The sequence below is a fragment of the Rhincodon typus genome, chromosome 26, assembly GCF_021869965.1.
Source record: "Rhincodon typus isolate 14 chromosome 26, sRhiTyp1.1, whole genome shotgun sequence".
Taxonomy (NCBI): domain Eukaryota; kingdom Metazoa; phylum Chordata; class Chondrichthyes; order Orectolobiformes; family Rhincodontidae; genus Rhincodon; species Rhincodon typus.
Genome location: NC_063357.1, coordinates 17,208,596 through 17,227,482, shown reverse-complemented (window position 1 = coordinate 17,227,482; position 18,887 = coordinate 17,208,596). Strand labels below are relative to the sequence as shown.

At 37.5% G+C, this 18,887-nt stretch overlaps 1 protein-coding gene across 8 annotated transcripts in view; it reads right to left on the bottom strand.

Annotated features, from left to right (window-relative positions):
- The window catches only part of myo18ab (myosin XVIIIA b), a 296,427-nt gene that overhangs the window by 171,831 nt on the left and 105,709 nt on the right, over nucleotides 1-18,887 (bottom strand). For 3 of the 8 annotated variants that reach the window (XM_048612570.1, XM_048612572.1, XM_048612571.1), the window contains exons 3-8: nucleotides 15,743-15,865; nucleotides 13,556-13,621; nucleotides 10,938-11,025; nucleotides 6,567-6,679; nucleotides 5,588-5,764; nucleotides 1,272-1,482 (exon numbers count right to left, since the gene is read on the bottom strand). In XM_048612570.1, coding sequence (XP_048468527.1) covers nucleotides 1,272-1,482; nucleotides 5,588-5,764; nucleotides 6,567-6,679; nucleotides 10,938-11,025; nucleotides 13,556-13,621; nucleotides 15,743-15,865 — 778 coding nt within the window. Of the gene's footprint in view, nucleotides 1-1,271; nucleotides 1,483-5,587; nucleotides 5,765-6,566; nucleotides 6,680-10,937; nucleotides 11,026-13,555; nucleotides 13,622-15,742; nucleotides 15,866-18,618; nucleotides 18,783-18,887 lie in introns of those variants that run through there. The other 5 variants (XM_048612574.1, XM_048612577.1, XM_048612576.1 and 2 more) reach the window with 3 other exon arrangements.

Below are 18,887 nucleotides of genomic sequence, written 5' to 3'. Positions count from 1 at the left end.
TGTGCTAATCAAGTTGATTTGTGAGGCTTAACTTGCTTACTTGAGAGATTTTATTTTTGGTTGCTACATGCAATAAAGTTTAAATAATTGTTTCAGTATTTGATTGTCTGTGAGGTTTCTTAGTAGCCAAATTAAAGGTAAATTACCCATAACTGTGGGAATGCTTCCAAGAGGGAAATCTGCAGCTGAATAAGTTAAGAAAGTCCACAGGTTTTCCAACAATCCACTAGCTGACTCGTTGCTAGTGGACTTTCCACTTCGATTAAGACCCTAGTTAAGGAACTCCTACCTGGAGCTGCCAGACAAGTAGAAGGGACAACTTTCAGAATTAAAAGGACAATCACTTACGGCAGTTAAAAAGTGCTGTTGAAGGACTTCTGGGGTTCGGTGCCTCAATTGGCTATGCAGCTGCTGGCTCAGAATTTAATTCCAGTAAAGGCGCAAGAGTGACAAGGCTCTGTTTTGTCACTAACGCTCCAAATTACATTCAATTCCCACCACCAGGCCCACAAGATTACATCCCATGTGTCTATCACAGCTTTAATATCATGTCCTTTTAGTAATTATCTGCGTGATCTATTGATCCATCCTGTCATGAATTCTTATTTGTCCTCTCTCCCCCACTCTGGTTATTACCATAATGATACCCTACTCTACTGCCTTGTCCTTTTCTGGTAATTCCTAAACCACTCTCTATGTAAATTTCCACTCAATTATTCAGTTTAAAATCCTTGCCACAACCCTAGGTATATGATTCCCCAGGAATGTCCTAGTGCAGTTTAAAGTGAACCCCATCCAAAGGGTAAACTCTCTCTTTCCCCTGTACAGTGCTTCATCAATCAAAATGCATTTCCTCCCAATTTTTTGAAATATATATTCAACTCTCTGACATTAATTATCTTATCCCAATTTGCTTTCGGTTCAGATAATAATCCAGAATTCACTTCCTCTGGGAAGAAGTCATCAAGGATGTTGATAAGGTAGCATGCACCCTTTCTACATTCTTATTGGATATTTACAAGCTAATATATAAATGCAATGTTTCTCCAATTTTACAGGTTTTTAGTGCTATACGAGTATTTGCAGAAACATGGGTCTGTTTTCTTCCCTTTTTGAATGTACAAAAAAAGTATTGATAAAAATCAAATTTAGATTAAATTGGACTGAACATAACCAGAAATAACACAATTGAGGATTTACATTTCGACTGTTTATTATAATAGGAATACCAAGTTTCAGACAGATTAAACTATTAATTAGTTTTTCCTTACCAGTCACAACTTTTCCTGTGCTCCCAGCAATTGTAACCAGATAGTGAACAAGATGCTGGCTATTTGTAGTTTTACCACTGCCACTTCTGCCCAACAGAACAATGGATTGGTCCTGCCTTGTAGTCAGCAAATTTCGGTAGGCAGCTTGTGCGATAGCATATACATGTGGAGAGGTATCTTCTCTACGACATCCTTTAAACATGTGCATAACCTAAAATGAATACAAGAGATTTTGTGTATATCACCAAGGAAATTGCAAAAATATTTAGAACACTGCAATCATCAATGTATTGCATTTGCTTGGATAGATTTTCACATATGGCTGTTTGAAATGAAATAGAATTAAATTTCCTAGGCAATTTTAAATGGGTGATGTCAAAATAATTCTTGCCCTATTCTGATTGTTACACAAAAAAAAATTAGAACAGCTACAACTTAAACCACACTCTGCATGTGAGGATTTATTAACTCTCAATACTCCACTGAAGTGAAGAAACACTCATACCTTGGAATGAGTAACAGCAATTCAAAATGACAGCACAACTGATTTCAACAAAGCACAAATTCAATAATTTTTTTGTTTTATTAAGCACCATAAACATTTGTCCTACATGTAAACTGAATGCTAACTAACTTGACTGAGTTTTTTGAAGAAGTAATGAAGGGGATTAATAAAGGCAGAGTGGTGAACGTGATCTATATGGACTTAGGTAAGGTGTCAACAAAGTTCCTCATGGTAGACTGGTTAGCAAGGTTAGATCACATGGAATTGAGAGAGAACTAGCCATTTGGATATAAAACTGGCTCAAAGGTAGAGGAGGCTGGTGGTGGAGGGTTGCTTTACAGAAACCCTGGTGCAGTGGTGCACCACAAGGATCAGTGCTGGGTCCACTGCTTTTTGTCATTTACATAAATGATCTGGATATGGACATAGGAGGTATGGTTAGTAAGTCTGCAGATGACACCAAAATCGAGGCGTAGTGAACAACGAAGGAGGTTACCTCGCAGTAGATCAGGATCTTGATTAGATGGGCCAAAGGTCCAAGGAGTGGCAGATGAAGTCTAATTGTTTAATTTAGATAAACGTGAGGTGGTGCATTTGGAAAGGCAAATCAGGGCAGGACTTGTACATTAATGGTAAGATCCTGGGGAGAGTTGCTGAACAAAGACTTTGGAGAGCAGGTTCATAGTTCCTTGAAAGTGGAGCCACAGGTAGATAGGATAGTGAAGGTGGCATTTGGTATGCTTGCCATTATTGGTCAGTGCATTGAGTAAAGGAGTTGGGAGGTCATGTTGCGGCTGTACAGGACATCGGTGAGGCCACTCTTGGAAGTGTGCGTGCAATTTTGGTCTCCCTGCCATAGGAAGAATGTTGTGAAACTTGAAAGGGTTAAGAAAAGATTTACAAGGATGTTGCCAGGGTTGGAGGGTTTGAGCCATAGGGAGGGGGTTAATTAGATGAGGCTATTTTCTCTGAAGCATCGGAGGTTGAGGGGAGAGCTCATTAGAGCTTTACAAAATCACGAGGGGTATGGATGGTAAATAGACAAAGTCTTTTCCCCAGGATGGGGGAGTCCAAAGCAAGGGGGCATAGGTTTAAGGTGAAAGGGGAAAGATTCAAAGGGGACCCAATTGGCAACTTTTTAATGCAGAGGGTGATGCATGTACGGAATGAGCTGCCACAGGAAGTGGTGGAGGCTGGTACAATTACAACACTTAAAAAGCATCTGGATTGGTATATGAATAGGAAGGTTTTGGACGGATATGGGCCAAATGTTGGCAAATGGGACTAGATTTATCTAGAGTATCTGGTTGGTATGAACAAGTTGGACCGAAGAGCCTGTTTCCGTGCTGTACACCCTATGACTCCATAACTGCGATTCATTGTACGCAGTTCATGGACATCACCTGCGAATTTATTTTTGCCCCTATAAATAAAAACAAACTGTGGTTAAAAGGTGCATTTTTGCAAAGTGTATCTTGTAAACGAAAGGTCATAAAAGTATGGAAAGATCAACTCCAGTTTTGTCCATAGTTCCACCATTAAAAGTTAAGGCAGGGATGAATGTGCCTTTTGTTTTCCTTTAAATGAAATTTACAAATATTTCCAAAAAATTATTATTTCTAAAATAATGGCCAAAAATCTCAGCAGGTTCATGAACTTCTTATTCACAAGTGATTGGTGACTTAAAATCAGTAAGTTTTCAAATGTCAATCATCCCTGAATTACACGAGTGTCACTATCACTGTGCATAAGTTCACCATTAGTATAAGACACAAGCTGGCTGCCTGTTATAACAAAACCAACTCTGACTAGTCAAACTGCTTAAAGGATGATTGGATATTGTAAGCGGGAAGGGAAGTTGGAAACAAGAGTTGATTTTTGTCTTCATATTCTGAACAGGAACTGATGATGCAGATTGCCTAGTCAGATTGATGAATTTTAATTCTATTGCCTTCAGTCTGATTGATAAACTATGATATCCAAATGATGTCCTTCACCTATTTTTATTTTGTGAACAGTGACATCTTTTCACTTCTTTTTGCCAACTTTTGGAAATAGTCAAGCTATCCCACTTGTCTTCATAGAAGGCTTGAGTTAAAAGGAGAGGCTGGATACGCTTGGGCATTTTTCTCCCGGAGCATAGGAGATTGAGGGGTGTGACCTTATAGAGGTTTATAAAATCAACAGACGCGTAGATAAGGTAAATAGCAAAGATAGGATAGCAGAGTTCAAAACTAGGGGGCATTATTTTAAGGTGAGAGGGGAAAGATTTAAAATGGACCTGAAGGCAACTTTTCACACAGAGGGTGGTTCATAGGTGGAATAAACAGGTCAGAGGAAGTGGTAAACGCAGGTACAGTGACAACATTTAAAAGACATTTGAAGACGTACACGAATAGAAAAGGTTTAGAGGGAAATGGGCCAAATGCAGGCAAATGGGACTAGTTTAGTTCGGGAAAACTGGTCGGCATGGACAAGTTGGACAGAAGGGTCTGTTTCCATGTGGTATGACTCTATAAATCAAACTTGCATTTTGCCGTGATGTGTGTTCTAAAGGAACATACAACAAGTTGTTGCCACCTTCTCCCACTCCCACAATCATTCCCCAACTTAAAAATACCAACAGGTTCAGATCAAACTGAAAAGATTCTTTGCCAGCTTTGCACGTCGGTCTCATTTTTATTGTGTGTTCCATTCAGTGTCCAGCATTTTTGTCATTTCAGGGAGACAGTTATACCAGTCTCAAAAATTGTTTGCGAGTACATTAATATGTATGCACTGTTTGGAGACTCACAAATAACATGCACACCTAAATTTATATTTTTATTTGAGAAAACAATGGACAATTTTTGGTTTTGAAATCCTAATATCACAATTATATATTTTCATGAGAAAGGATTTTAAGTGTTAACCAGTTTTGTTTTATTATTCATACATGGGATGTGGGCATTGCTGGCAACGTCAACATTTATTGACCATCCGTAATTGCCTTGGAATAGGTGATGGTGAGCCACCTTCTTGAATTCTTGCTCTAGGAATACTCAGTGCTACTAGAAAGGCACTTTGAATTTTGACAGAATGAACAACGAGAAGCCAATGCAATATTCAAGAAAAAGGGAAATACTGCAGATGCAGGAGATCTGAAATCGTAAAATATTCAAGAAACTCAGCATCTTTGGAAAGAGAAGCAGAGTTAATGCTTTGATTCCAATGACTCTTTCAGAACTAAAAGGAAACTGAAAAACTGTAATTTTCATGGTGTTGATAAAGGGGAGGTGGAGCGAGTGGAACAAGTTACATGGGTGCCCAGAGCAAGACATTACTCAAAAGGGAGGATGGTATTCATGCTCTGAAATTGTTGAACTCAATACTAAGTGATGTAAAGAGCATGAACTGAAAATAAGGTGCTGTTCCTCCAGCTTGCAATGGCTTCACTGGAACACTGCGCAGCAAACCTATAACGGAAACGTTAGCACGAGAGCATTCAAGAATTGTCTGTACTATTGATCAACCACAGTACAGTATTCATAACTCAGTTGCTTAATTGATCATTTTTTTCTAACCAGGAAAGCTGTCATTTTATTTAACTTGTTTAATTAAAACAAATTTAACTTTTTGAAAGCAAAAAAAAATTTTGAAATAACAGTACACTTCATGACTCTCTTATAGTGTTTAGATAATATATTCCTCATTTTTTATACTTGATCTACAGGTGATTAAGTTAATTGATGGCGCCTTAGCAATCAATATGGTACTTCAACAGACCACAATAAAATAAAAAATATCTGTAAGGATTACTTGAAAGACATACCTTCTCAGAATACATTGAAGGAGAGCTGAGGGGATTCACCACTATCAAATTTGATCCCGCATAAGTGTGGATTAGGTTACCCCCATAACGTTGGCGTATTGTATGCAGAACACTTGATTCATTAAGGTACAACAAAGATGCAAGATCCTCCACTCGGTCATAGGTTGGTGGATTTGCCTGATGAATGTAACAATAAGTAAGTAGGGAAGGAAAACTAGTTTTGTTTTTTCCAAAGACTAATAAATGGCAGAAGAGTTGTCCCAAAAGAACGGGCCAAGTGAATTTTCTTGGCAAATTAACCTCATAACCTATTTGCATCTTGAATTTGTCCTTGCTGAAGTACAGAATAAAGCTTAGCTTCTCATAAGGAGAAAAGTAACAACAAATGTGTACCTCATATGTAGAAACAGCTCGCCATTCTTAAATGTCTTCAACTAGGCTAAAGAAATCTATACCAATAGCATTTCTAATTGATTTCCTCAAACACACTCCACTTAAATAAAACGAAACAGCTTCAGTGCAGATTGGCAGAGACAAGCTTGGGATATTCTCCCCTCCACCAAGAATGTACAGAAGTACTCCTGGGCCTTAACCCTATTAAGACAGTCTGATAAACTGACAAATTTCCTGTGACAGGCAGAAAAAGTCCAATTTGTATTAGCATCATAAACATTGCACTAAATTACTGTTTTAAGTATGCACTAATTGAAGCTCACATTTAATAATATGACCTTGTGCATCACAATGGGTTTACAGACACTCATTTTAATTAGTCTGTAATTGCAGTGGTTTAGAGATGTATAGACGATTACATTTATATATAGCATACTTAAAAATCTACCCTTACAACTGGAAGCAAAATAATGTTAAACAATCCTTCAGTAATATATTGAAGGGTGTTGAAATTTATTTCATAATAAAATCAATAACGGAAAAAAAATTCCTGTCAATTATAGTTGTATCAAATTACTGAACTTGCCTTTTCCACATCATCTTCATCTGCATCAAGTATTGTTCTATCATGATCCAGTACTATCCTCACTTTACCTTCTGGAAGGTTGGACGTGCCACCATCAGTCTTTAAATAGGCAGCTTCAGCAAAAAAAGTAAATTAGTTTAGAATATTACGTAGTCCAAAAACACAATTTTATGTATTGCTGTTTACTATGTTGTCTGCATAATTGCAATGTCTGCCATTCACAGAATCATAGAATCTCTACAGTGCAGAAAGAGACCATTCAGCCCATCGAGTCTGCACCGATCCTCTCAACAGCATCCAACTCAGACCCAGCCCCCTACCCTATCCCTGTAAGCCAGCATTTACCACTGCTAATCCACCTATCCTGTACATACCTAGACACTATGGACAATTTACCATGGTCAATCTTCCTAACCTGCACATCTTTAGACCATGGGAAGAAACTGGTGTACCCGGTGGAAACCGTCACAGACCTGAGGAGAACGTACAAACTCCGGACAGTCATCAGAAGTTAATATTAATTTATAAATATTCATGGTTGTTTTGTATCTGCTAAATGCAGGGCTTTTGTGAACTGAAGACAATGACAACAATGATACAAAACACCAACTTCAGCCTATCTTTTTATTTTTCATTCATAGGATGTGGATGTCGCTGGCTGGCCAGCATTTATTACCCGTCCCTAGTTGCCCTTGAGAAGCTGGTGGTGAGCTGCCTTCTTGAACCGCTACAGTCCACCTGCTGTGGGTTGACCCATAATGCCATTAGGAAGGGAATTCCATGATTTTGACCCAACGACAATGAAGGAATAGCGATGTACTTCCAAGTCAGGATGGTGAGTGGCTTGGAGAGGAACCTGAAGGTGGTGATGTTCCCATGTATCTGCTGCCCTTGTCCTTCTAGATAGAAGTGGCTGTTTGTAAAGTGCTACCTGATGGTCTTTGGTGAATGTCTGCAGTGCATCTTGGAGATTGTACACACTGCTGTTACAGAGTGTCGGTGGTGGAGGGAGAGGATGCTAATAGATGCAGTGCCAATCAAGCAGGCTGCTTTGTCCTGGATGGTTTGAGTTTTGTTGGACTTGCACCCATCTAGGCAAAGGGGAAGTACTCCATCACACTGCTGACTTATAGCTTGTAGATGATAGACAGGCTTTGGGGAGACAGGAGGTGAGTTACCTGTCGTAGTATTCCTAGCCTCTGACCTGTTTTGTAGCCACTCTGTTTTTGTGGCAAATCCAGTTGAGATTCTGGTCAATGGTAACTCCCAGCATGTTGCTGGAGGGCTGCTGGGGGACAGGATTCAGTGATGGTAACACTATTGAATGTCAAGGGGCAGTTGTTAGATGGTCTCTTATTGATGATGCCAATAGCCTGACATATGTGTGGTATGAATGTTACATGCCACTTGACAACCCAAACCTGAATACTGTCTAGATCTTATTGCATTTGAATATGGACTGCTTCAGTACATGACAGTACATTCACTATGTGAACATGGACTCCTTCCACCTAGTCCACTAAACTACAGCTGTGCAAATTAGATATGCATAAAGTAACAACTGAGGAATCAGTTAAAACTGTATGATGACTTAATCTATAGCAATAGGCAGTTTCCAGTCTCGTTTTCCAGATCTTGATTAGATGAGAGGGAATTTCTACAAGAAAAGCAATGCTACGTATACTGGTTATTTGATTATTTGGCCCAGAAATTGGGCACAGGAGGAAAATCAAAATAGAAAAGTGGACTGGTGCAGTAGAAAAGCATAAAGTTAAAGAGAAAGACAAAGGAAGAGAACAATAATGTACACCATTAAGGCCCACATATCTGCACCCCCCCCAAACCCCCCACCCGCCAGACACACATTTCTGGAAGGACTTAGGAAATGGAATTCAGCCCAGTGCTAATTTTCAAACTATTCGGACCATTCACATGCATTTCTCAGTATCAGAATTTCTTCAGGGTCTTGACATTCATCACCCAACTTACATACCACCTCCAATGATCTTAAGGCTGGACAATTTGGACCATAAAGAGGGAAGATAATGAATAGCTACATTAATTGGTAGGCTGTGACCAGTGGTACCAACAAGGATCTGTGTTGGACCCTTTGTTATTCAATGAATTCATTAAGAACTTGGTGAGGCTATCCACTTTGGTAGCAAAACTGGGAAGGCAGATTTCTACCTGAATGGCTAAAAATTGAGACAGGGGAATGTGCAATGAGACCTGGGTGTCCTCGTGTACCCGTCACTGAAAGTAAGCGTGCAGATGAAGCAAGCACTAAAGGAGGTATGTTGGCCTTCATTACAAGAGAATTCAAGTTAAGGAGCAGGAATAGCTTGCTGCAACGATACATGGCCTTGTTCAGGTCGCACCTGGAATAGGCACAGAGTCAAACAGCACAGATACAGGCCCTTCGCCCAACTCATCTGTGCTGACCACATTTCCTCAACCGAAGTAGTCCCATTTGCCTGCATTTGGCCCCATTCCTCTAAACCTTTCCCGTCCATGTGCCTGCCCAAATATCTTTTAAATGTTGTAAATGTACCCACCTTTACCACTTCCTCTGGCAGCTCGTTCCACATACACACCACTCTCTATGTGAAAAAGTTGCCCCTCAGGTCCCTTTTAAATCTTTTCCCTCTTACCTTAGGCTTATGCCCTCCAGCTTTGGACTCCCCCACCCTGGGAAAAAATTTTGGCTAGTCACCTATGCCCCTCATGATTTTTTGAACTTCTATAATGTCATCCCTCAACCTCCTATGCTCCAGGGAAAAAAGTCCTGGCCTTTCCAGCCCCTCCTTATAGCTCAAACCCTCCAATGTCGGTAACATCCTTGCAAATAATTTTTGCACTCTTTTCAATTTAATGACATCCTTCCTACGGAACAGTGACCACAACTGTACACAGTACTCCAAATGTCGCCTTACCCATGTTGTGTACAGCTGTAACATGACATCCCAACTCCTGTACTCAATGCTCTGATTGATGAAGGCAATGTTGCCAAATACTTTCTTCACCACCCTGTCTACCTCTTACACAACTTTCACGGAAGTATGTACCTGGTCTTGGTCTTGTACTTGGACTCTCTGTTCAAGTCTTGATCTTGTACTTGGTCTCTCTGTTCAATAATACTCCCCAAGGCCCTACAATAATTGTCTAAGTCTTGCCTTGGTTTGTATTACCAAAATGCAATATCTCGCATTTATCTGCATTATACTCCATCTGCCATTCCTCAGCCCACTAGCACAGTCGATCATCCCGCTGTACTCTTAGATAACATCCTTCACTGTCCTTATCTGAGGAAGGTAAGAAGTGCAGCGAAGGTTTACCAGACTGAGTTCTGGAATGGTAGGACTGACATATAGTTAGGATTATATTTACTGGAGTCCAGAAAAACAAGGGGGAATCCAGATACATGTCATTAAAAAATGTCACAAAAATGTCCAAAACAAAACAGAAAAGCTAACAGAATGCTTATCTTTTCTGTCTAGAGGAACAGAAAATGTGGTGACATGGTAGCACAGTGGTTTGCAGGGATCCAAGTTCAATTCCAGCCTTGGGTGATTGACCTTGTAGAGTTTGCACGTTCTCCCCACGTCTGAGAGTTTCCTCCAGATGCTCCAGTCCTCCCACAGTCCAAAGATGCACAGGTTAGATGAACTGGCCGCACTAAATTGTCCACAGTTTCCAGGTACGTGCTGGCTAGGTGGATTAGCTATAGTAAATACCAGGTTACAGGGATAGAGTAGGGGGATGGGTCTGGGTGGGATGTTCTTTGGAGGGTCAGTGCAGACTCAATGGGTCAAATGGCCTCTTCCTGGATTGTAGGGATTGAATGATTCTATGAAAATAATACAAGGAGGTAGAAGTCATACTTTTGCTGCAGAAAGCCCTGGATAGACCCCACCTGGGCTTTAAGCAGTTCTGGGCATCACATCTTAGAAAGGATATTTGGCCCTGGAAAGCTTGCAATGTTAATTTACTACATTGATATGTGGGCTTCAACAGTTTAAAATTACAGAGAGACATTACACAATCCAGGGGTATATTTCTTTGATTTAGAACTTTTAAAAAAATTGATTTAATTGGCACTTCCAGGTGTTAAAAGGAATAGGAAATGAAGCTATTTCACTAGCTGGGGAATAAAGGACTAGAGCATAAGGTCAGAAATCAGAGGCAGATCCTTCAGAGATGAAATCAGGAAATACCACTTCATGCAAAATGTGGTAGAAGTTTGGAACTCTCACAATGACAACTGTTGCTAGATCAATTCTTTGATTTAAAACTGAAATTAAAAATAACCAAAAGTATGAAAGAATAAGTGTAAAGCAAATTAATGAATTTTAAAAATCCGTCTGAAATTACCTAAAGAAAATCCATCTTTGTGAACCAGCCACACCTTGTCTGCTTCATACCATGCTTGTTCTGTAGCAATCTGCTCCTCAGTCTTCAACTATAATTGGAAAAGTGGGAAAAGGAATTCAAATTACTTGACGAACTAAGGATTTGCATCTTGTAATCCATTTCAAAACGTATCTTGCTATATATTCTCTTATGGAATACAAATCTTTGTTTAGGCACTTACAAAGGTAGGTGATAGTTTATATTAGACTATCTTGTTTTTTTGCCAAGCTTTTGTCCATTTCTCAACCAAAAGTTCCCTTGTCAGCTCTTTTAGAACATGAAGAATCAACATATCACAAAGTTCAGTCACTAATATATTCGAGTATTGTTACATGAAGGAAACTTAAATCTCATCTGTATGATGCAGAAATTAGACCTACATAAATTGGTTGAATAAAATGTCTAACACTGCTTTGCCATGGTGTTATGATTATCTACACAGGTCAGTTCAGTCTGGGTGGAATTTGTGTCAAATAGCACATGTGTACTTAGGTCTTGCAATGCTGAATGTTTAGACATTACGGTTCACATAGCATAAAACTGTACAGTGGCGAAAACATCGTAAATAATGCAATTGAAACTGTAGACTAGATGACTGAATATCTGTAAAAAAATATTTTGGAGGATTTTACTAATAGCAGCTACATTACTTCCACATCCATTTATATCCTTCATCTGTTAGCTTGAACCTAAAGGGCTGACCCTAATTATCAAGCCTGCAGATGTGAAATGTATGGGCTGAAGTGAACTTGATCACCAGTCAGAATGAAATAATATGCAATCATTCCCTAAGAGAAGACACAATTGGTTTGGAAGAACTGCTATCCATACACATCAGCAAATGTTGCAAAAGTCTGAATCAGTTGTTTGTAGGAAGCGGATTCTCAATAATGAGGAAACACCAAGTCAGAACAAATCTAGAAAACGGAATCTCAGATTTATCAACCAAAGGCAATCCAAACAAGGTCTTGCTGGTGTTATCAAAGCAGCCCTTTCAAGAGTAGCACAACACAAAGATGAAGACTTAATAATCTCAATTTTCACATCTGTCAAACATTTCCCACCAAATATTGTAGAAAACTCTTTGCAGTCAAAAGCAAAGCACTATGGACGCTGGAAATCTGAAAAGAAATCCAGAAAATATTGGAAGTACTCAGTTGATGAGGTAGCACCTGTGGAAAGAGAAAGACACAGGTTTCAGATCTATTCATTCATAAGACCCTTCTGAACAGTCAACCTGAAAGTTAACAGGTCTCTCTCCACAGCTGCTGCCAGACCTGCTGAGTATTTTTGCACATTTTGTGTCCTTTTGACAGTCTTTGCTTGGAAGCATCCAACCTAAGAAATTGTGCTATTTAAGAAAATCTGATCTGGTCTGTCAATTACTATTAAATACACTTAGCCCAGTTCATGCAAAGTTATATAGGGAAATATCACATGCCTCTGGATTTAGATTTACATGGACAAGTGAAAATATATTGCATCATTAGTTTACACAAATTTCACCAAGCGTGAAGAATCAAGTGAATTAGTAAGCTTTTGATAGCGCAACACACCATTCAAAAAAAGGGGAGAAAATTAACATTTAAAAACTACTTTCTTCAATTGAAGTAATATCTGATGCAAAAATGTCCTTGAACAATGGTGTTGGCATTAAAATGATGCAGGAGTTCAAGTTGCCAATCTTTCATTATGATATTAATTTGGCTTTGCACAAAGTTAACAATTATTGCATCTAGATTTTCAAATTAGTGCAAGTACGGGTTCTTTTCTTAGGCTTTACCAGCTGAAAATCAGAAGGCAATTCTTGTTATACAAGTTAATTGTACAATTCTGATTTTCCCACTACTCACACTATAAATAATTATCCTGAAATATAGCTACTTAATAAAGTCCTATATGAACGTTTATTGCCAGCTAAAATGATGAAAGGATTAACATGTTACAGTACTTATAATGACCTTCCTAAATCACACATTTACACACATCTTTCTGATCCAATCAGCAAACCCACTTGATAGAAATAGCAAATTCTGAACAGTTAATGTATTGACAAAGAATAAATATTATACAAAGATATTTTAATGTAAGATGATGGCAATAACTTGCATCTAGTCCAAAATAACATTTCTAAGTTACTCCAGATTTATTTTAATGACCCATTGCTATTTTATAATCCTTTAACTGTTATGATCTAGAGCCAAAGCAAGAAGCCGAATGAAGAAATTGAAAAGAAAAAATGAAATTTAAAATCACTAACCTCTATAATTAGGCTAAAATTTTCTTTAAAACTTAAGTTTGTCTATTTTGAATGAAATTCTCTTGAGATGGATTCTTATCAAGTTATGATACCAACACTATTGCAAAAGTTTATAAGCTTATCAAATGAATTCTCCACTGGCATTGCAGAAGATATTGCCAGATAGGGACAGATTGCTAACAACCAATGTTTGGACCTGATTATTGAGCAAACATAAATGTACAAGGAAGTGGAAGTATACAAAGTTTAATATTATATAACATGCAAGTACTTCACAGAAGGCAACTTCTCAAAAGCAGTGTTTAGATTAAATGCCAACCTGGGGCTGAGAAGAAGCAGATGCTGAAGACTGAAGCACAGTTGTTGACACCTCTTCCACCTGATTCTGGTGAGCAGCAGACAAGCCAAGCACAACAAAAAAAAAGCAAACCATGATTTAAAGAATGCTATATTGTATCTGTCACCTTTAACATTCAATGGTTTATTCGAGTTTCTAACATACAAACACATTTCGTTCTCTTTTGCACATGAGCAACCTTGGTTATCTAAGTTTAATGTTTTGATTGCACAATTGACCATTTCTGATGCCTTCCATTTAATTGTTCAGAGATTGCATAGCTGATATTTTTAGTTCATTATTTTTGGTTTACAGTGTGCATAAATAACGGATTTCTTTTTCTGAAGGGCATTACCAAACTATTTATCCTACACCATATCATTTATATGTGACCATTCAATTCTATAGAGCTCACAAATGCCTTTTGAAATGGCCCACCAAACCATTCACCTTTACAAATCATTACAAAGCCTGTTGCAGTTGAATGGAGCTACCCCAATCATCAAGTATGTGGGCAATAAATGTGGCCTTGCCAACATCTTCCACGTTCAGAGAATAAATTGAAGCAAAACTATAAAACTTGATGTTTAAGCATGATGCTAATTTTTAAAGTATAATGCAACTTTACTGTCTTTTTTTAAAGTCTTATGTTAAAGATAAATTCAAAACATCTGAAAATTAAAAACAGTAAACTCTTTTTTATTAAATACAAACTAGGGTCACCAGTTTCTGGATATTTTGATCTGCAGCAAACAGCGAATACTCACAGGTAAATTTACCAGAATTAATTAAAAATAGGTATTAAACTTGTCAGGACAAGTGGCAAAGTCTGGTATTCCAGTCAACTACATGAATCTCAAAAGGTAGCATCATGAATCAAGGTAATTGGGCGAAAACAAAGGCAGTGACTCAGCCAAATTTGACAGGAACAGTGCTTGCTCAATATTGGAAAGCACATACACTGTCATACAAGGTTAGTCATAAATAAGTCTGCCCCTGCCGCTTCCTCAGAATGTGAAATTTGACTTGAATACTTGCCATTATTTCCATGCACTGCCATCTTGGTCTACAGAAATAGGAAGCCAGAGAAGGAAGTGGCACCAAGAAAAGATGAGGAACTACAATGGTACAAGTAACACTTGAAAATGCCAGGATAGGAGAAACAATTGTGATCTTCCTCAAGATCAAATTATCTTGCACAATTGTATACCTTTATTTTCAACTCCATTCCCAGAGAAGTCAAAGTCTTAAGTATGCTTAAATTCATGAATGCGAAAAAGGCAGTTACAATTTTCTTTGAAGAAATCATGTTTCTATAAATTAAAGCTTGTTATGTATATGGAAAGCTTGTTATGTATATGGAGTTTTTTTTTAACAAAAAAGATGTTTTATGTGGGAAGAGAAGAAATTCTAAACCAGTGATGAAAGCAAATGTTTACATTGTCAAATTCTAGCATCAATATTTTTGTACAGAAAAATAGAATTTTACATTCTTATTCCACTTCTTAAAACCTAACTTTTAAAAAAAACAGGAAATGGAACAGGAAGCTGTGGTATTTAGTAGGAAAGGGTGAGGACGGAAAGAAAAGGGCTTGTGTTTAAGTTCAGACAACAATTCAAAACTAAATTAGCCTCAAGACATTGGCGCAGATGCTTTTAGTGTATAAAGTGCAAAAGTTTTATTTTGCACAGACATGTCACTTTCACAATCCCTTCCAGATGCTGATGAAGACTTCAGCAAACAGTGGCTTAATTTAAATGAAATTAAGCATCGCAAAATACCTTGTTACAAATATATTACAGTGACAGATCACAAATATAAATCTTAAAACCAAGATGGTCAAATAATTATCATTCCAAAAATCAATTGATCAAAGTTCCAAATTTACCAAAAAGACACAATGTTAATTGGGATTGGGAGTATTATTGTCAAATAAATCCTCTTTTGGAAAAAAATCCCAAATTTTATTTAATAAATCCTCTTTTGGAAAAAAATCCCAAATTTTATTTAATTTCAATTAGATCACTAGGTGAATTACTTTTGATGCAGTTTTTGCATTTTGTGTAGACCACTAGAAAAATAGAGTAGCAGGAAAAGAACAAGCAAGGCAAACAAAGAGCTGTAGCAGAGGTGTGGGAATCATAGGATAGACATGAAGGCAGCCTTACAGTCCAGCATGACACACGGGCACAGACACCAGCCCAGACACCTGCCTGTGCGAGATCGTTGGAGCGAGTGGAGGAATCTTGAGAGGGAACTAGGCTCTGGGTAGGTGGGATCGCAGGTTCCAGCTGTGACAACAATGCAATGTGAAAGAAACAAGATCCAGATGTAAAAAGTAAGAATAACAAAAGATGAAGTTATTAAGCAAATAACTACACGCATACAGATACAGCTAAAAAACACAATGCAGTATTGACTATTATAGTACATCGACAGTCTTTAAGCAAAATGTCCAAACATCACAAGTTTCAGTTTCCCATTTCTTTCTGTTCCCCCTCAGTAAAGTACATTTCTTCATATTTCATAATTTTCACCATGTGAATTTTATAGATTTGAGTGAAGCACAACGCAAGATGAAAATAGGCCATGATATCTAAATCAAATTACATGTTTAAAAAATATTTCATTAAAGCAAATTGGAATGTGAATACTATGACTGAGATATTAATATTTAAACTGAACTAACATTTCAGATAGATTCTCACGCATCATGCTACATCATGCATACTACAGGCTAATCAACATTGAGGGATGCAAAAAGCGTCTATGTTTAAATTTATTTATATTTTTCCATTAATTCATTACATTTAAAAATCAATTGTTAATAGTTCATTTACTTGAACTGAAAGGTTATTAATTGTTTTTATTAATTAAACCTAGTAGTAGATTTATTCAAACAACTAAAAGGTGCCAGAGGTCAATGGTGATAAATTTTAAAGTGGAAGCTAAGCTACCACTGGGACACATTTTTCAGAAACTTGTCAAATACTTAAATTATAGCTTACGCCTCCAGTTATATTACAAAACTAAGGCAAATATTGAAAAATGAAGTTTGTAAAAAAAAGCTACAATTTTCTGAGGACTACGTTCAGAATTTGAATCTACCATGTAACTTCAAGTACTGTGCACACTGTAACTACAGAAATCTTAAGATTTTAAAATCTATTGACAGCAAACAAAAATTTCTCCAATCCAATTTTTCACACCAAAATAGAATGCAATTCATTTTGTTGAATTATCACTTGAGATGTCAGTACATATTAACAAATAAATTGTTTACTTCAATCTGTTCATTAAGCCCTTACAGTACTGTCATAAAAAGTCTTCCTAATTCTCTTGTCTATTATATATCTCAAAAATTCAAAAAAATGAAATTTCTCCTCCTCACCTACCTACAGCTCTTTGATGATTTTAGATCTATAAACACTAGTTAAAGGCCCACTCACTCGTGAGAATATATTTTCCTAATCAAAATCACTCATCAAAAAAAGTCCTGAAGAGCTAACATGTACAGAATAGGCCATATGCCTTTCTTCTATGTTGTAGGTTTCAAGGCACAGGTGACAATGTTGACAAAGTTTCGAAACTGGTAACAAATGCGATGAAAGAAAGTACTAAAAATATGAAGTGTAAAAAAGCATACTTTATTCAGTACATTATCTAAAAAAATGGCAGCCTTAGGTCTGAAACTGCGCTGACTTTTGGATCAATCTAGATTTTTTCGGAGGGTGTATGGAAGGGGATGGGGTGGGGAGGGTTTAGTGGGGGAGTGGAATGTTGCTTAGAGCACAGAAACAGACCAGCACACCAGCACTGAAGCTGACAATTCCAGTGCCATGCAGTGCATAGCCCAATCGTCCATGTAAGTTAATTTTACTTGAATACAAAAAGTGGCACATTCTAAAAATGTCAATTTTGGACAATTCTGGTTTTGAACAGGTGTACCTGTATTCCTAGCCCAAGTGTAAATGCGAAACTAAAAAAAACATGCAAAAATATTTTTCTCTTATCACCACATCAGATTAAAACCTAAACCAAAATGCTCTAATATTGATAAGATATTACGTCAAGGAATTATGACAACTATGAACGAATCAATAGAATAAATAGTAACAAAGTTTTTCAAATCGTTTAAGTGACCTCTGGCAGAGGGTTAATAACCAGAGGGTAAGGATTTAAAATATTTGGTAATAGAATGCAAGTTTTCTTAGAATCTGTAATACACTGCCTGAAAGGGTGGAAAAGCAGCTTCAAGAGTAAATTCCAAAACAAAATCAGATATGTACTTGAAAAGGAAAGAGCAGGGGTGTGAAACGAATCAGATCGATCTTTTAAAGAGCCATCGCAGGCATGAAGAGCTGAATGGTCTCTTTCTGTGCTGCATAATTCTATGAACTATTACACAAAACTTTCGCAAGTGAACATATGTCTGCAGAACAATACCACTCAAAGCAAAGCAAGGAACTATATGTGAGACTATTGAACTATTAATCTGCCACATGATGCCTTGAAAACAGAAGTTGCAATGTTTAGCCTGTAATAGAAGAGAATTTGAAAGGGAACTTCTCTTTGCTCACTGGGTTCAATTTATCTGTGATTAGCATTCAAAACAAAAGAGGTGACCACTATGATAAAAATTAATCGCATTACTCATCAAGTACCACAAGAATAATCCTAGATGAGTAAAAGGTCTTTTTATACTAAATTCAAACGACAGTCAATGTTTTACAAATCAGAGTTATCTGGACCAGGTAAGATTTGTATTCCTGGGACCGATCACTTAATCCTGCTACAAATTATAACATTTTACACTTGATTACATTGGGCAAGTTTTGATATTGAAATACTGCACAAAATATAGAGTGTATATCCACCTGCAGAAAATGACTAATTAGCACAATTTATCTACATTGCCTACATCAAAAGAGGTTTAAGGGGAGATGTCTGGTGTACATAAAGTTCACACAAGATTCTACATTTAGGCAAGAACGTGCCAACAGCCCAACACAAGCAAAAGTCAAAGCATGGCATGTTTATTTACTGAAGTAGTGAAGATTCTCTCCAGTCTCAGCTGAGCTTCATCTGTATGGGTCATTTGTTGCGGCATCCATTGAGCCTAAAGATCACATGACCAACAATATTAATTTTCTAATAACCAGTTCTCATCATTTAGATTGGACTTGAAATGTGTGTGGTACATGGGCGTGGGTACTGGCCAGCATTAGTGCACATTACTGGGTCACTATGATAAGTAAATGTAAAACAGCACAATTCTGACCTAGACAACAAGGTGCAGGGCTGGATGAACAC